Genomic DNA, 17,731 nt, shown 5'->3' on the forward strand with positions numbered 1-17,731 from the left:
TTATGTACAGTCGCAGCCAGCCCAGCACAGCCAGCCCAGCCCAGCGGCGGGCTCACACAGGAGGCAGCTCTCGTCCCCCCCACCTCTCGGATGTCCAAGGGGGGACATGCGTTCCCGGAGCTGGAGGTGTCCGGACGGTGCGTCACGGGGCCGTGTGGCAGCGGGTGCTCCGGCACTGGGCAGCTGGAGGCTCGTCCGGGTCAGTCCTGGGGCTGTGGCGGGAGCAGAGCCTCCAAAAGAGAGAGCAGGTCCATGGAGGGGTCCTGGGGGGGAGCAGAGGGTGGGTGAGACAGTGACCGGCCAGGGCAGGGGGCCGGGGCCGGGCTGGGGGCTCAGGGAGCGCAGGAACGGGGGCTGGCAGCGCCCACCCGCCAGGAGGGCTCTGGCTCAGGGACAAGCAGGACGGTGGCCCAGCTGATGGGACACCGACAAACCCGAGGGAGGATGGCACCGGGGAGGATCGGAGCAGGCTGAGGGATCCACATGCACCCGCCGCAGGGAGGAGGGGGGACACCTCTCTATTCCCAACCCCAGACAAGGCTGTTGTTACCCCAAAACCAGTCCCCGCGCTCCCCCAAGCCCAGGGGGCTCTGAGCACGCCATGGGGCTGAGCCCTGCCCCATGCCCACCCCATGCTGGGGGCCACCGGGGCTCACCCCGACCCCTGCCAGCACGTACCTGGGTGACTGTCCCTGCATCCACGATCCCGGGCAGCGTCAGCCCCACGTCCAGGAGGGGGTCTCCGGGGAGGTCCGGGGGGGCCCCTGCCCCTGCGCAGTGAGGAGGGGACAGCCAGGAGGATGCGTTGGAGGTGACAGTCTCGTGTAGCTCCAGGGGGGTCCCCGCCACAGGGATGTAGGGGGGCGACCCCCAGGCCCCCATCCCCATGTCGGGAACCCCAAGCACCTCTGGGGGGGGCCCTGCAGCAGACCCACAGGGGGGTGACCCCCAGGACCCTGTCCCCATGCCGGGACCCCCGTGCAGCTCCGGGGTCATCCCCGCCGTGGGAGGTGACCCCCAGCCCACAGTGCCGGGGGGCGAAGCACCCCGCGGGGCCGGGGCCGGTGGGTGCAGGCGGGGGTCTGGGCTCTGGCAGCACCCCAGGCCCTGGGGGCAGAGGGGGCAGTGCCGGGGGGCCGCCCCCCGCCGCCGAGCCAGCGCCTCCTCGCTGAGCCCCAGCAGGGCCGAGAGGTGGGCGATGTAGCGGATGGCGAGGCGCAGGGTCTCGATCTTGGTCAGGCTCTGCCCCGTGGGCGCCAGCGCGGGCGGCAGGTAGTGCCGCAGCCGCAGCAGCGCCTGTGCCAGCCGCCGCATCCGCAGCTTCTCCCGCTCGCTGGCACTCTGCCGCGGGCCCCCCGGCCCAGAACCCCGGACCCCCTTCCTGCCCCCAGGGCCGCCCCGCAAGCGAGGGGCGGCGGGACCGCGGCAGGGTCCCCGGGCAGCGGCGGGGGACGAGAGGCCGCAGGAGTCGGGTGAGGCTGCGGGCGAGCTGCTGCTGTAGCCCTCATGGTCCGGGGGTCCGCGGCAGCCCCAGTCCTGCAGCAGGGCCGTGGCGGGGAGCGGGAGGCCGGGGGCTGCCGAGTGGGCCATGGCTGTGGGACCGTGTGCCGGTGTCCCCCAGCCGCCCTGGCTTTATGTGGGGCCAGAGGTGTGAAGTGGCACCTTCGTGGCCGGCATCAGCAGCACTTCAAAGGCCGGGGGGGGCCGAGGGCAGCCGGCTTTGAACAGGCGGGTGACGAATTTTACCCCAGCGGTGTGAGGCTGCTCTGTGCTGCCCACCCCCCGGCACCCCTCACCCCCCGGCACCGTCCTGAGGAGGGGTCTTGGGCCCCACACAGGGGCTGCAGTGGGGGCTGCAGTGAGGTTGGCAGTGGGGTTTGTAGCAGGGCCTTCATCGGGGTCTGCAGCAGGGTCCGCATAGGGGTCTGCTGTGGGGTCCGCTATGGGGTCTGCAGAGGGGTCTGCAGCAGGGTCTGTGTCGGGGTCTTTACTGGGGTCTGCACAGGGGTCTGCACAGGGGTCTGCAGTGGGGTCTGCTGTGGGGTCTGCACTGGGAGTCTGCACTGGGGTCTGCAGCGGGGTGTGAGCCGCAGCAGTGCCCCCTCTGGGTGCCCACGTCCCCCACCACGCAGCGCGGCCCCAGCCCGGCAGCCCCGGTGCCCAGCGTGGCTCTGGGGGGCACCGACCCCCGCGCCCGGTGCGGGGGGCGACACACGCCCCCCCCCCGCGGCAGGTTCCCCGCAGCCCCCGCTAATGGGGTTTCACACGCTGCCCCTAATGAGCGCGGCCGCCCGCTGAGCCCCGGCGCGGAGCCGCGGCCGCAGCCCGGGACCGGCGGGTGCTGCCGAGGGGCGGCCCGGGCGCGGTGACCCCCACGGGGGGGGGGGGGGTCCGGGGGGGTCCGGGGCGGGGGGCGGTGCTGGGAGGGGCCCCCCCGCCGCGTTCCCACGCCCCGCAGGTGTCGGTGCCGGCGGGTGCGAACGTTTCCACGGAAACCCCTCCGCGCCGCGGGAAGGAAAACCCATCAGCGAGCGGGAGGGGGGGCCGGAGCGCCCCCCCCGACACCGACACCGACACCGACACCGCCCCCCCCGGCAGCACGGCCCGTCCCGGCAGCGCGGCCCCGCGGTGCCCTGGGGTACGGGACCCCCTCCCCGGCGCTGCGCACCCCCCCGGGGGTACAGCGGTGGGTACGGGACCCCCACACCGGCCGTGCACGGCCCTGGGGATATGGCAGTGGGTACGGGACCCCCCAACACCAGCTGTGCGCAGACCTGGGGGTACGGTGGTGGGCACAGGACCCCCCACACACACCAGCCATGCACAGACCTGGGGGTACAGCGGTGGGTACGGGACCCCCCCATACTGGCCGTGTTCAGCCCCGGGGGTATGGCGGTGGGCACGGGACCCCCCATATCAGGTGTGCACAGCCCCCCTAATACCGGCTCTGCAGTCTTCCCCAATATGAGGTATCAGGCACAGGGGTGGGCACGGGGCCCAGGGAAGCGCTGGCGACAGGGCGGGTGACCCGGTGCCTCATGGCTCACCGCCTCCTGTTTCCCAGTGGTCACATGAAGCTTGTTCACTTTTCCCCGGTGGCGCCATGACGCAGAGGTGATGAGATAAATCCTGCTTATCGCTCACCACAGGCAAAGCGCTCCTGCCGTGCTCACCGCGCTCGCCAGAGCTGGGCACGCTGCTCCATGGCAGCCCCAGCCTTGCGGGGGGCCTGGGCAGGGGTACCCCCAGTGTTTCAAAGCCGCGTTGTGTGGCTGTTGCAGGGCTCTGGGCATCCAGTGGTGCAGGGGCTGTGGGGACCCGGTGCTCCCTTGCCACGGTCCCTTCCTGCCACCGAGCACGCCGTGGCACCCAGCGCTGTTGCGGCTTAGAGCCATGTGCACCCTGAGGCGTCACCCCTCATCCCGGCCGCGGCCGAGCCCTGCCTCAGGCACGTACACCTTGAGGCTATCAGCAGCGAACCAGCTGTTATCTCCCCGCAGACATTGCAGACACGGCACAAAAATGCCGGAGTTAATTGCTATTGATCCCTTCTGCCCTCTCTGGAGGAAGTGCTGTGCTGCTGCCCCGACCAAGGTCCAAGGGTGCCAGTGCCAACCTGGACCCACAGCACATCTCTGGGTGCACAGACATCTGACGCCGCCCCCGAGCCTGTCTCTGGGGCTGGGGGCTGCGGTGGGGGTCCCTCGGCAGCCCGGCCCCGGGAGCGCAGCGGGGTGCTCTGCGCCCTACAGCACAGCCTGGGGCACAGCCCCCTCCCCGCACGCCCCTCGGCGCTGCCCTGGCCCCGCTGTCCCCCATTCCCAGGCCCCCTCCTGGGTCTCATTAGCCGATGAGCTCCTGGGTAATGAGTTCTGCGGCCCCGCTGAGCGGCCGCTTCCCACCTCCCTCTGTGTTTAGACAAGTGCTGGAGCGCGGCTGGGCTGTGACGGTGCTGGCCGTGGGGTCAGAGCCCCCTCAGGGGAGAGCCCGCAGCCCCTCTCCCCTCGGGGAAGATGGGGTCCCCCCACACCCTTCCAGCCTGTACTGATGGTGTGCGGGCACAGGGCTGCGGGGCAGATGTGGAGAGGGCACTGGGGTGGAGCTGGGCCGCAGAGCCGCAGGGCTCCTGATGGTGCTGTCGGCCAAAGCCCTCCCCAGGCGGTCAGTGCCCGGCTCGGACCTGTGCCCCCAGGAGCGGAGCAGCCAGCCCTCCCACTGAGGGGGGTCCCACCGGGCACTGCTGGGGGCCCTCCCCAGGACACCTAACCGTCTGCCTCGGACCCACCATCCCTCCTCCAGCACCTCCTGGGGGTCAGGCGGCTGCAGGACTCCCAGCCCTGGCTGGGCACTCTTGCACCTCCGGCCGGGATGCGGACGGCTGGCAGGGATGGTGCCCGGAGGCTCTGCCCAGCCCGGGGGAGGGCGCCTCAAAAGCATCCCGGCAAACGGCCCTCTGCAGCCGGGAGCGCTGCCCGCCCCACAGCTGGGCAGGCAGCTACCTCCCCCCGATCCTACTGCGTCCCCCCTGCTCCTGCTGCCACCCCCAGCCCACGCGTGCTGACAGGGTCTCCTGCACTGCAGCATCCTACAGATGGCCTGCAGCATCCATTTCCCAAATCCAAATGGATTTGGGATGCCCTGCAGCATCCATTTCCCCCTCTACTCTGCCCTGGTGAGGCCGCATCTGGAGTACTGCGTCCAGTTCTGGGCTCCCCAGTTCAAGAAAGACAGGGATCTGCTGGAGAGGGTCCAGCAAAGGGCTATGAAGATGATGAGGGGATTAGAACATCTTTCATATGAGGAAAGGCTGAGGAACTTGGGTCTCTTTAGTCTAGAGAAAAGAAGACTGAGGGGGGATCTTATTAATGCTTTCAAATACTTAAAGGGAGGATGCCAGAGGGATGGGAGGAGTCTTTTTTCAGTGGTGCCCATTGATAGGACGAGGGGTAATGGGCACAAGCTTGAACATAGGAAGTTCCATCTTAACATGAGGAGGAACTTCTTCACTTCGAGGGTGGTGGAGCACTGGCACAGGCTGCCCAGAGAGGTTGTGGAGTCTCCCACTCTGGAGACGTTCAAAACCCGCCTGGACGCTGTCCTGTGCGACCTGTTGTAGGTGCCCCTGCTCTGGCAGGGGGGGTGGACTAGATGATCTCCAGAGGTCCCTTCCAACCCTGACTATTCTGTGATTCTGTAAAGGGCTTAGCACCCCAGCACAGTGCTGCCCGCTGCCTTGGGGACCCTGACGCGGGTTCTGGGCTTTGCAGCAGCTGGACAAGCAGCACAGGGAGCCCCAGCCCCACGCCGGGGGGAGCACAGCCCGGTGGGGCCCCACAAACACTCGGGCTGTGCCTCCTCCTTCTCCAGAGCTCGCCAGGGGCTGAGAGCCAGGGCTGCATCCCACAGGGACACGGCCAGGTGAAGGAACATCACCGGGGAAGGGAGCACACGGGTCCCACCACCCGCGCACCAGCCCGGCTGCGGCGTTCCTGCATCCCCCTGCCCCTCAGGGTGGCCGGTGGGAGCTGGGAGCACGCCCAGGACACGCAGCCCTGGGGCTGGGAGCTGCGCAGAGGGCAGGGGCGGTGGGGGGACACCGTTGGGTGTCAGGGCTGGCGGCTCAGGGTCCCAGCGCTGGAAGGTCAAGTCCCCGCTGTCCCCGGCAGCGCAGCCAGCCTGGCACAGCTGCCGCGCGCCCTGGCAGGGCTGGTGAGCGCGTTAGCATCTCTCACGGCCGTGTGAATTGGTCCCTGCACACTTCCCAGCGCCGAGCAGTGCCAATTAAGGGCCGGAGGAGTCAGAACTGACACCTCTGCAAATGGGTCCGGCATTCCCAGGCTCCCGGCCGGCCCCAGCCAGGCTCTGTAGGTTTTGACACCTCCAGGCAGTCACAAAGGTGTCACCTCACAGCCCGGCCCTGCATAAAGCTGGGGGCTGCCTGGGCACCCCCAGACGCAGGCGGCAGAGTGGACCCCAGCCATGGCTGGACCCCCAGCCCCACTCCTGCCCTGTGGCCTCCAGCCCCCAGTGGGCCATGCCCTGCTGCGGGACAAGGCTGGGGGTCTCGCCAACGCCACCTCCCCAACCCCTTCTGCAGAGCCCTCCAGCGCATCCCCGCGTCCCCCACGGGGCCGGCGGCTGGGAGTCTGGGGGCAGCAGGGCGGTGGGGGCGAGCCAGGGTGGCGCGGGGGGCCGGGGGGCCCGCGGCAGAGTGCCAGCGAGCGGGAGAAGCTGCGGATGCGGCGGCTGGCACAGGCGCTGCTGCGGCTGCGGCACTACCTGCCGCCCGCGCTGGCGCCCGCGGGGCAGAGCCTGACCAAGATCGAGACCCTGCGCCTCGCCATCCGCTACATCGCCCACCTCTCGGCCCTGCTGGGGCTCAGCGAGGAGGCGCTGGCCCGGCGGCAGGGGGCGGCCCCCCGGCACTGCCCCCTCTGCCCCCAGGGCCTGGGGTGCTGCCAGAGCCCGGACCCCCGCCTGCACCCACCGGCCCCGGCCCCGCGGGGTGCTTCGCCCCCCGGCACTGTGGGCTGGGGGTCACCTCCCACGGCGGGGACGACCCCGGAGCTGCATGGGGGTCCCGGCATGGGGACAGGGTCCTGGGGGTCACCCCCCTGTGGGTCTGCTGCAGGGCCCCCCCCAGAGGTGCTTGGGGTTCCCGACATGGGGATGGGGGCCTGGGGGTCGCCCCCCTACATCCCTGTGGCGGGGACCCCCCTGGAGCTGTACAGGACCCCTGGCTCCATCTGGGGGTCCTCATCATCACCGCCGTGCAGCCTCCGAGCAGTGACTCCGCTGGAGGCCCCCGAGAGACACGTCACAGCCATGGGCACCGGGACGGCTTCCTCCTGCTGCTTGGAGCCCGCAGCCCCTCCCCAGGCGCCCGGGGCAGGACCGACAGACACGGGGCCCCCTGGGACCCCCGCGCGTGACTCCCAGCTGCCCACGCACGACCAGGTACCCACAGCCCCCCCCCAACCCTGCTCCCGCACCCACCACCCTCGGGTGGTGTCTGCCTGGGCCGGGGGGCACAGCGTGATGCGTGCTGAGCTGGCGCGGGTGGGGGGTGCAGGGTGGGGGGCACAGTACCTCCCCACGGCCGCCCACCCGACACAGCTCTTTCTGTCTGCACAGCTCAGCAGCCCACCGGCCCCGGACAGCCTCATCTCTCCAGCCCCCGTCCTGCCCAGCGGCACCCCAGCACGGCACTGGGGGGGATGGAGCTGATCCTGCACCCCCGGCCATGGAGGCCCCGCGGGGGACGGCAGTGTGACCGTGCCACAGAGCCCCACCGGACGGAGGTCGGGGAAGTGCTCCTCATTAAAGCTGCCGTGCACTGCTGCCCCCCGACTCGTTACTGCGGCACCCCACCGGCTGCGCCCTGGGCACCCCCCTCCCCCTCCAGCCAGGCACTGCTTGGTGCCCCCTCCCAGCCCACCCGGCAGCGCAGAGATGTCCCCAGAGGTGATGGAGGGACACCCCCCACCCCCCCGGGGGGGCTTCCCCACCCCACTGACCGCTGGAGGGGCAGCTCCCCCCCACCCACCGGGTCCCGACCCATCCCTGTGCCCAATCCGTTCCCTTCGGGGACCTGAGTAGCCCATGGGGGACAGTCCCCTGGGACCCCCTCCTGTCGGGGCAGCCCAGGGAAGCCCCGGCTGCCTCCTGCCCCGACCCCACAGCGCCCACCCCGGGGGGGACCCAGGGCCACGGGCACCGGGCACGCCAAGCCCCCCGTGCGGGGCGGGGGGCCGGGGCCCAGCAGGAGAGCTCGCACCCAGCCGTCAGACGAAGGGGCCGGGGGGGCTGGCGTCGGCAAAGCCCCCAGAGCCACTTAGCACCAGGCTCCTAACGGCCCGGGGGGGCTCTGCATCCCCGGCCCCCCGCCCCGTGCCCAGCACAGGCTCCCAGGCGCTTCCTGCCCGGGCTCCGGCGCAGCCCCCCAAGCCGACATGTGCCCCCCGTGCCCCCCAGCATCCAGGGCCCCCCGCGAAAGCCGTCGTGCAAGCCTTTATTTACACCCCTCAGCCTTGCACGAGCCTCCAGAGCCCAGCGCCGCTCCGGGCAGCCGAGGGCAGCGGGACCCCCCACCAGCCCAAAGCCCCCCCATCCCACCCCACTGCCCATCATACAGGCGCCAGGCCCTGCCCGCGGGCATCGGCCCCCACCCCTCACCAGCAGCGAAGGACCCCGCTGGGCTGGGCCGGGGCGGATGCGGGGGGGCCACTGGGAGGGAGCGTGTGGGGCTGGGGGACGGAGGGGATGGAGTGAGCAGAGTGGGGAGTGGGTGAGGGTCCAGCCCGGCGCGGGGCGGTGGGGTCCACGAGCGTCAGTTCAGCCCCACCAGCTGGTCCCGCGGCCGGGTCGGGAGGAGGGGGCATGGCGGCCAGCGCCGCATGGTTAGACAGGGAGACCCTCACTCTGGAACCAGTTCAGCACCGTCTGCTGGTTCTCCTTCACCCAGTTGATGTTGGCGCGGGTCCTCTCCAGCGCCTGCTCCAGCGCCCGCGTGCCCGACCCGAAGCCGACGTCCTGGTTGTCCGCCTTGAACTGCTCCAGCTGCCAGGGAGGAGAGGGGCTGGAGCAGGTGTGGGGCACCCCGACAGCCCCCCCGGCAGCCCCCCGGCACCACCCCGGCTGCCCGGACCCCTGGGCACGTGAGGGGCAGGGGCAGGAGCTGACGGCAAAGGGCGAGTGAGTCGCAGGGCACCGGCAGCACAGAGCTGTGTCCCCACTCCTGCCAGGGCCGGGGGTCCCCGGTGCCCGGCGCCACGGACCCCGCCAGGGTCCGGCCTCACCTGCTTCAACTCAAACTCCGTGGAAAACCGCTGGGTCACCGATAAAATCAGCCGGGAGAAGGAGAAGGAGCCGCCCCCGTACCTGGGAGAGCAGAGGGACGGCTGAGCCAGGGACCCGGGGTTGAGCAGCACCGGGGCTCAAGGCTGCCCTGACCCCTCGGGGACCACCCGCCACCCCCCGCAGGGGCACAGGCAGGTGGGGGATGCTGCGCCGCTCACTGGCTGAAGAGGATCTTCCAGTTGCTGCGGATGAAGTCCCAGGCCAAGGGCTGCCCCACCACGTTGCTGGCGATGCTGTTGATGGTGGCGGTGGCATCCTGCTTCCGGATCTTCTTGGGGTCAAGTGTGTACTGCAGGTACCTGGGGGGGGACACGACACACCGCCAGGTGAGGGGCCGGCTGGGGCAGAGCCACGGCGCCCACCCGGGAACCGGCACCCACCGGTTGAGGATCCAGGGATGGGGGCTGCAGGAGAGGGCCGTGCGGAGCTTGTCAGCCTCGGACACGACAGTGGCCTCCTGGAACCTCTGCCAGATGAAGTCCCAGGCCTCCTCCCCACCCGTGGCCACGATGCTGCAGTAGATGGAGGAGCGCAGGTTCGGGGGGATCCTGCAGGAGAGAAGAGCCGTCTCAGCTGGGAGCCCCTCACTGCGCCCAGCCCGGCCATCTGCCGTGGCGCGGGGGCGCCCTGGGGACTCACGGGTTCCTGCCGATGTTTTTCTTCCACTGGAGGAAGTAATCGGTGGCCAGCTTCTGGCACTCGGCGATGCCGTAGGAGCAGGCTGTGCTGATGGCATTGATCTCGTTGTACCTGGGCAGAGAGGGGCCGCGTGGGGCTGGGGACCAGCACACGGCAGCCGGGCACCGATCTGCCAGCGCCGCACCGCAAGTGCGGCCGTGCCCTCTCCCCAGCACACACAGGGGTGACCGTCCCGGCACAGTTGGGGAGACCCCGGGGGTCCAGCCTGGCCCCGGGGCCGTGGCACTCACTGGTCCATCAGGCCACTGGGGATGTCGACCCAATTGTTGGTGATGTTCTTGTAGTGGTTGAAGAGGGGCGTCACCTGTTTCTGTATGTATTTCTGCGGGCAGGAGGACGGTCAGTGCCCGGTGGCCCCGGCAGCAGCCCCCCACCCAGCTCCGGGTGCAGACCCAGCCCCTCGCCCCCGTTCTCCCGGCACGGGGCTCTGCCAAGCGGCGGAACCGGCTGCGGGGCTGGGCGGGGGGCACTGCTCACCGTCATCACCCCGAAGACCTCGCTGCGGTCAAACATCAGCTGGAAGTAATGGAGGTTGTTGAGCGCCGCCTCCCAGGGCATGTACTCTGTCTCCTGGTGCAGGAACTGCGTGGTGCTCAAGGCCAAGGTCACGTTGACGTACCTGGCCCTGGGAGGGGTGGGCGAGGGCAGCGTCAGCCCTCCGAACCCACAGCCGCTGCCCCTTCCCAGGGCGCCCACCCCGCCGGCGCCCCTCACCCCAAGCGGGCAGGCGGGGCAGCCAGCACGGCTCACCTGGCCAGGTTAAAGGCGTCATCGATGATCTGGGCACGGTTGATGACGGGGATGGCCTGAGAGAGGGCAGAATCGGCATCTCAGGGCAGCCCTGAGTGGGGTGTGTGGGTGCGCGCCCCGGCCCCGGCTGTCCCCCGCGTACCTGGTGGCTGGTGGAGAGCTGTCTGAGGAGTTGGTCCCAGTTCTCCTGGTTGTAGTTGACGCGGAAGTACCCGCTGACGTTCAGGTTCAGCAGGAGCCAAGTGCCGCTCACCTTGAAGGCGTTGTTGGTTGCTGGGAGGGGGAGAGGAGGGTCTGCCGGAGCCGCCCCCTGCCCGCGAGGGAGGCCGGGCTCAGCCGCCCCCACCAGTGCCCCCCCAGCGGACCCCAACCTCCCCCAAGGAGGCGGCACGACGCCCCCTCCCAGCCCGGGCGGGACGCGCCGTACCTGAGGCGGTGGTCAGCCAGTACCTGTCCCCAGTGGTGTCGCGCGTCATCCAGGTGACGGGGACGGTCCAGGTGTAGCTGTGCCGGGGACAGACAGGCGGTGGGATCATCCCTTGCCCCTCCGGCCCCTTCGGCCCCCCGCCACTGTCAGCCCCCGCCCCACTCACTTGAAGATGGAGGGTCTGTCCACCACGGAGTTGGGGTCCAGCAGGAAGTGCTTCTGGTTGATGGTGCCAGTGAGGGTGTCGACGGACACCACGGGGAAGCCCATCTGCAGCGTCCAGGTGTCCATGATGTTGCTGATGGTGGTGGGCAGTGAGACATTGCTCCTCGTGACAGCCTGCGGGGAGGGCGGCGCCGCGGGTCACCGGTGCCGTGGGGTCCAGGCGGGATGCGGGGCTCAGCCGGCACTGCACCCCTCGCCCAGCGCGCAGCGGCGGCATGGCTGCGGCCCCATCCCACCCACCGGCAGCCGCCCAGAGCCCGGGCAGTGGTGGGGAAGGGGCTGGGTCGGGGGGAGCAGCTGGGAGCCGCCATCCCCCTCCTACCTCTTGCAAATGAAGCCAGAGGTCCGTGTAGATGGTGTTTCCATAGGCAAAGGTGTGGAGGTAGGACTGCGGGAGAGCACCAGGAGAGACGGGTGGGCAGGGGCAGGTCCGGGGTGCAGGACACCTGCAGAGCACCCGGGGAGACCCCTGCCACGGGCAGCCCACCCCGCACCGGGGCTCGGTGCCCCCCGGCACCAGCAGAGCCTCACCTGCAGCCCCTCCTTGAACACGTCCTCGGTGAGGAAGTCGGAGAGCATCCGCAGCACCGACGCGCCCTGTGGAGACAGCGAGTGAGAGACCCTGGGGGCACGGGGCACCCCGCAGCCCACCCACCCCCCCGCCCCGGCACCCCTGCGCCCCGTCCCCGTGCGCCCGGGGCTCCGCGCGCCCACCTTGCTGTAGGCGATGCTGTCGAAGACCTCGCTGATCTGCGCTGGGGTGTTGATCTCGTCCTCGCGGAAGGAGAGCGGGTGGGAGGTGCTCAGGGCGTCCGTCGCCATCACCGTGTACACCTCGTTCAGCACCATCAGGTCTTTCTGCAGGGGTGAGTGCCAGCAGCCGCCTCAGCCCTGCGTGCGCCCTCCTGGCAGCGGGGGAAGCCCCCGGGGGGGCGGGGGGTGCTGCACCCCCTGCCCGCTGGCCCCGGCACTCACAATGTTCCAGGAGGGCTCTGCCGAGTCGGCGCCCAGGTACTCCACGTAGGAGGCAAAGCCCTCGTTCAGCCACAGGTCGTTCCACCACCGCAGCGTCACCAGGTTCCCGAACCACTGCCGGGGGAGCACGGCACCCCGTCAGCCCGGCCCGACCCAGCCAGCCGGCGGGGCAGGCGGGGGGGCCGGCAGCTACCTGGTGGGCCAGCTCGTGGGCGATGACGGTCACCACCCGCTCCTTGTTGCCGATGGAGGAGTAGGCGTTGTCGAAGAGCAGCGAGTTCTCCCGGTAGGTCACCAGCCCCCAGTTTTCCATGGCGCCCGCATTGAAGTCAGGGAGGCCGACCTGGTCTAAGGGGACAGAGCGGGGTCCCGTTGGCGTGCTGCTGCCGGGGCGCCGGCATGCTCGTACCCCCCCCCCAACAGCTGGCGGCTCCTCCGGGAGACATGACCACCCCATGGCACCCACCGGACTTGGGCAGCGGGTACGACGTGTTGTAGTGCCTCTCGAAGAAGTTGAGGATGGGGCCAGTCACCTGGAGCGCGTAGTTGCCCTGGCCCTCAGCGATGGCCTTGGGGCGGCCCCAGATGCGGATCTGGAAGGGAGAGAGGTGGGGCTCAGGCGCCGGCCGGGCTCAGACCCCCGGGCAGGCAGCGGTGCCCCCCACCCCCGGCCTACCAGCACGTCCTCCGAGGTCTTGTGAACGTAGGTGAACTGGCTGACGATGAAGGCCAGCAGGTAGGTGGACATTTTGGGGGTGGTCTCAAACGTGGTGACATTCCAGTTCTCCCCGTCGATCACCTCCAGCCGGCTGCCTGCGGGGAGCGGAGGGGTTGGGGGTCACCGCGTGGCCCTGGCGGGCCCCTGGACCCCCCCGGCGGGGTCCCCCCGCCCCACTCACTTGTGGCAGGCATGTTGGAAATGGCACTGTGGTCGGAGGGGTGGATCAGCGTCACCGTGAAGTTGGCTTTCATGGCCGGCTCGTCAAAGCAGGGGAAGGCTTTCCGCGCGTCGGCCGCCTGCATCTGAGTGGTGGCCACCACCTTCCTGCAAGCAAACCCCGTCAGCGCCGGGGGGGCCTCTGCAGGGCCGGCACCCCCCGGGTCCCTCCGCTCGCCCCGCCTGCTCCCCCAGCCCCCTCCTCGCCGGGGCGGCGTGCGGACACAGCGGGCACAGGGGCTTCCCCGTAGCCCATCCCGCCATCCCAGTGGGAGAGACGCCCCAAACTCACCCCATCCCCAGGTCAGCCCCGTGCCCCCCCCCCGGCCCCCTGCCCTCCACCTACGTATTGCCCGACTCATCCACGTATTCGCTGCGGTAGAAACCGGCCAGGTCGTCGGCCAGCTCCCCCGTGAAGATGCTGAAGAGTCGGTAGCGCTGGTTCTCCTTCAGCTGGCTGTGCAGCTGCACCACCAGGTACTGGGTGGGGGTCTCCAGCCAGGTCTTCTTGATGAGAGGGGCGCTGGAGCCGTCCTCTGCCTGCAGGGAGGTGAGGAAGGACCCCTGCATGGTGTATGTCAGCTTGTTGCTGTGGATGAGGATGAGGTCGGTGGCTTGCGTGCAGACGAAGACCACGCTGCTGTTGCCCTTGAAGATGTACTTGTTGTTGGCATCGGGCCTCAGGAAGGGCTGCAGAGTCACTTCGTAGTACTCTGGCTTCAGCGTCGTCGGCAGCCTCCACCGGTTCCAGGGTTCGTTGGGGGCGGCGGTGGTGTTGGGGGCGGCGGTGGTGTTGGAGGCGGCCGTGGTATGGGGGGTGGCCGTGGTATGGGGGGCGGCCGTGGTGGTGGGGACGGTGGTGGCAGGATCTGTCGTCTTGTTCTTCTCCTGGGCATACACCACCGAGAGCGCGATGATGGTGGCCACGGCCCCCACGCCCAGCACGATGGCCACGATGCCCACGCTCTTGCTGATGAAGAAGCCGGCCGCCATGGTGGGGCTGCGGGAGCGGTGCTGGCGCAGGAGGCACTGCCTGGCTGGCACGGCTTTTAGCCTCTCTCTCCCACAAGGTTTATTAGTCCAAGTTAATTGGTGAAGTATTAAACGACCATGAGGCTCCCGGTGGTGACAGCGCCCAGGATGAGCTTTTCCACCCGCCCGCCCCCCGGCCTTGCGGGAGCACTAACACCCAGTGCCACTACAGCGGGAGGCAAACCCAGCAGCTGGGGATGGCACCATCGGGGATGGGCAGCGCAGGAGCGGGCGCGGGCTGCGGGCCAGGACTCCCGGGGTCCATCCCAAGCACCTGCCTGGCCCTGCAAAAGGAGGGACAGAGCGAGTGGTCACAGCCGGCGGCCACGTCCCCGCCTCGCCGCGGGGCAGGGCGGGCAGCCCCGGCACCCGAGCGCAGCCTCTGGTTCAGCGTCGCCCTGCTTGCCCTCGAGTATCGGGGTCTGCGCCGCTGCAGGGGGCTCCCGGCTGCCCCTCTGCCTGCGAGAGACCGCCCGAGGGGACAGCGGGTGGGGGCCATCGCCTGCAGCCGGGCAGGGGTACGCCTCGCCGGGCTGCCCACGCACCGGGAGAGGAGCGGGAGGGCGCACAGTGTGGGTCTGGGGGTCTGGGCGGTGTGGGACGGTGCTGGGGAGCCCACCCTGCCCGCGGCCCTCTCAAAGTCCAGGGTGGCATCGCTGGGCTTTCCCCCCGGGGGTCAAACTCCGGGGCCCGTGAACGCAGCCCAAGCAGGCACGTGCCCGCTTCCACCAGCCACGGGCCACCCAGCAGCCAGCACGTGCCACGGGCGAGCTGGGGGTCCCGACCGGCACAGCATGTGCCTGGGAGATGGGGGGTCCCATGGGCACAGCTTCGCCTGCGCCCCACGGCGCAGAGCCCCCCGTCTGGGGCCTGGACGGAGCCATGCAAATGCACCGGGGCGCGGGCGTGTGGGGTGGGGGCACACGCTCCTCCGTGAGAGCCGTGCCCTGGCCGGGGAGAGCAGCCCGAACCCCCAGGCCGTGCGGCTCAGCCCCGGGAGCTCTGCCAGCGGTTTCCCCGGGCTGGGGTGGCGGACGGGGCACAGCAGAAAGCCACAGCGCAAAGTCCCCGTGAGGGTCAGGGTGGGGAGGGGTGGCACTGCGTCTCGCCCTGGGAATAGAAACTTCCCTTCCCGAGATCTGATCTCTCCAGCGGGGTGACACGGGTACGTCCCGCTGGGACAGGCACCTCTGGGGCAAGGGGGAAGGCTGGGAAAAGGCTGAGCGGTGTCCTTGGGGAGCCGTGCCCTCTCTTCGACAGCACCCAGCTGCACCCGCCAGCGTCACCGTTCCTGGCAGAGCAGCCCCGGGATGCTGCGGCATTCCTGGGCAACCCCTGCCCTGCAGAGCCCCGCCATCCCCACGGCCTGCCCGGCCACCGCTGCGCGCGGGGCTGCAGCACAGGCACGCTCTGCCCCGGCCCCTGCCCTCGCTTGGGCCAAAGGCACAGGGTTTGGGGAACAGCCTGCGCCAAATCACGGCCAGCACAGCTCCCCCAGGACTGGGGGCCACAGCCAGCCGGGAAGGTGCCGGGCGCACCGCACACCCTCCGTCCTGCACCCAGCGCTGGCCCTCCCCACACAGACCCACACTCACCCCGGCTCGCCCCAGCACTGCCCCCCCCACGTCTCCCCCGTTAACCCCAGCTGGCCCCCGCGCCCCTCCGCGAGCCCCCTGCCCAGGCTGCCTGCACCACCCCACGTGCCCCATCTCCCCCAGCCCCAGCGCACGCAGCCCTCTGCTCCCCCCACTGCAAAGCCTCCCGCTCCGCGGAGCCCTTGCGGCCGGCACACGCGCGTGTCCCGTCTCCCACAGACCAACACCCACGGCACGGGCGTTGGGTGCCACCCGCATGGGCACATGAGGCTCTGGCCCCGCACGCCCCGTGCCCTCACATGCACACACATCCCGGGGCCCGCCGTAACCTCATGCGCCCCCATGGGCCGACACCCCAAGTCCCCCCCAATATGTGCTCTATAACCCCCGTGCACACGAACCCCGCAGCCCCGAACGTGCGAGCCCACCGCCCCACCACCTGCCCCACACCCCACAGCCCGGCCCGGCCCCTTCGCGCACCCCCCGCCAGCGATCCCCCAGGGTGGGGGACCCCCAGGACCCCCGGCTCGGGGTCTTCCCCACACACACCCCTCTCCAAAGGCAGCGGCGTCGCCCCCCACTCACCTTCCAGCGCTCAGCCGCGGGGAGCGAGGGGCAGCGGGGGTCCCGCCCGCCCCATCCCCATCGAGACACCCAAGACTGCGCCCTGCCTGCGCCCTGCCTGCTCCCCTGCCTGTGCCCTGCCTGCACCCTGCCTGCGCCCTGCCTGCGCCCGGCTCTCGGACGTCTGGGCTCTACTCGCTCAGCCGCCAGCGGGAGGAAACTTTCCTCCTAAAGCTCCAAGGGAAGTAACGCGAACCTCCTCGCCCCCTTAACCCCTGGGCTGCTGGCCGGCCCCGGGGGCTGGCGGGGCTCTGCCCGGGCCGGGGGGCAGCGGGGGCACAGCCCGGCCCGGGGGATCCCGGCGCCAGCACGGGCTCCCGCAGGCCCAGCGCAGGAACAGGGTGGGGGGGGGGTCTCTGCTGGGGAAGGTGCCCCCAGCCCTGGGCAGAGCCGGACACCCCCCACCCGGGGGATGCGGGACCCCCCGAGGCTGCGGGACCCCCCCAGTGCCCCAGCTGGGAGGTGTTGGTCGGGGATGTGCGCTGGAGGACATCTCCTTGGGGACCGCAGCACATCGCTGCTGGGGACGAACCACCCCGTCCCGCTCAGCCCCTACACCCCAGAGCCCCCCCGGGGTCCTGTGGGGTGTCCCCTCCCTCACAGTGGCCTTGGCCACCATGCTCATCCCCGGGGGTGGCAGGAAAGGGGACAAACCATCACCCAGCAGCAACCAAGCCGGGCTGTGCCACCTCCCCACGGCACCCGGAGCACCCAGGCACACCGGGATTGGTGTCCCTGCATGGGGGGGTGCCCCTCGCTCAACACCCCCAGCCCCACCTGGTACCCCCCGCCCCGGCTGCAGTGGGGTCAGAGATGTCCCGGTCCTTGTGGGCAGCCCGCGGGGCCGCGGTTGCAGCACAGAGGGGTTTGCGGGGTGCAGCGCCCCGAGACAGCCGGGCCCCAGGGTGTCCCCGCTCGGGGAGTGCCCCAGCGCAGCCTGGGCGCGGGGCCGGGGCTCGTCCGGCGCTTGGCAGGGCGAGGGTAAACATTTGTCCGCTGCACGGCAGGCACCTGCGCAGGGGCTGGGCGGGCGCCAGGCTCCATCGCCTGCTCCCCTCCGCCTCGCCGCAGGGGAGGGGGGCCTGGAGCCGGGGGATGCGCTCCGGCAAGCAAAAACTCAGCAAAATCCAGCACCCATCAGTGCCAAAGCACAGCCCGGCTGGGGACGGGCGATGGCAGCGGGAGACAGCCCCAAGACCCAGCGACGTCTCCCATCTACAGACCACGCAAGCAGCTCGGACAGGAGAGCAGTGAGCCCCCCAGGCAGCCCCTGCCCTCCACGTCCCCGCACACGCTGCGTCCCCCCAGCTCGCCTCGGGGTGCAGGAGGGGTGCGGTGACCCGGCCGCAGCCCCTTGGGGCACACAGGGTGATTGCCAGCGCTGAGTGCCTCCAGCCCTGCCCTGGGCAGGAACGCTGCTGACCGCAGCGGGAGCCAAATCTCGCCTTGAGCACCACCTCCTCCCTCCACTCCACCAGGTCACTTGGGGCTCCCCACCCTGGGCAGGCCCCCGGGCGCCCGGGCAGCCGAGGGGCCAGGGATCGCAGGGCCACCTCTGCCCCGGCCATGCCACAACCCCGTGGCCTCTGGGGTCAGGGCTGCAGCCCT

The 17,731-nt window shown here is 70.6% G+C and overlaps 2 protein-coding genes across 2 annotated transcripts; both read right to left on the minus strand.

The window, feature by feature from the left end:
- Positions 1–200: 200 nt before the first annotated feature.
- On the minus strand, positions 201–1,590 carry LOC309676262 (mesoderm posterior protein 1-like; the record flags this gene model as incomplete). Its single annotated transcript, XM_082488773.1, has 2 exons — positions 201–263; positions 679–1,590. 2 exons carry the CDS (start codon positions 1,588–1,590, stop codon positions 201–203), a joined length of 975 nt encoding a protein of 324 aa, XP_082344899.1.
- A 6,422-nt stretch (positions 1,591–8,012) lies between these two features.
- On the minus strand, positions 8,013–13,987 carry ANPEP (alanyl aminopeptidase, membrane). The gene is made up of 20 exons (XM_082488853.1): positions 13,219–13,987; positions 12,835–12,980; positions 12,612–12,748; positions 12,402–12,528; positions 12,129–12,283; positions 11,936–12,049; positions 11,675–11,818; positions 11,492–11,557; positions 11,283–11,348; positions 10,902–11,074; positions 10,736–10,812; positions 10,451–10,581; positions 10,309–10,364; positions 10,036–10,183; positions 9,789–9,880; positions 9,499–9,609; positions 9,240–9,407; positions 9,018–9,158; positions 8,799–8,880; positions 8,013–8,559 (listed from the first exon to the last, which is right to left on the minus strand). The coding sequence occupies exons 1-20, from the start codon at positions 13,863–13,865 to the stop codon at positions 8,401–8,403; spliced, it is 2,940 nt and encodes a 979-aa protein (XP_082344979.1). The 5' UTR covers positions 13,866–13,987; the 3' UTR covers positions 8,013–8,400.
- Between the last annotated feature and the right edge of the window lie 3,744 nt (positions 13,988–17,731).

Source organism: Vanellus vanellus (genome assembly GCF_965231255.1).
Source record: "Vanellus vanellus genome assembly, chromosome: 11".
NCBI classification, from domain to species: Eukaryota; Metazoa; Chordata; class Aves; order Charadriiformes; family Charadriidae; genus Vanellus; species Vanellus vanellus.

What these genes read in the sequence shown, in the direction of transcription:
- ANPEP (XM_082488853.1), bottom strand. Translation starts at nt 13,865, where the DNA reads ATGGCGGCCGGCTTCTTCATCAGCAAGAGCGTGGGCATCGTGGCCATC. An exon ending in AGCTCTCCACCAGCCACCAG is followed by an intron (nt 10,365 to 10,450) that starts GTACGCGGGGGA and finishes GCCCTCTCTCAG; the next exon opens with GCCATCCCCGTCATCAACCG. An exon ending in AGGTCTTCGGGGTGATGACG is followed by an intron (nt 9,881 to 10,035) that starts GTGAGCAGTGCC and finishes TCCTGCCCGCAG; the next exon opens with AAATACATACAGAAACAGGT.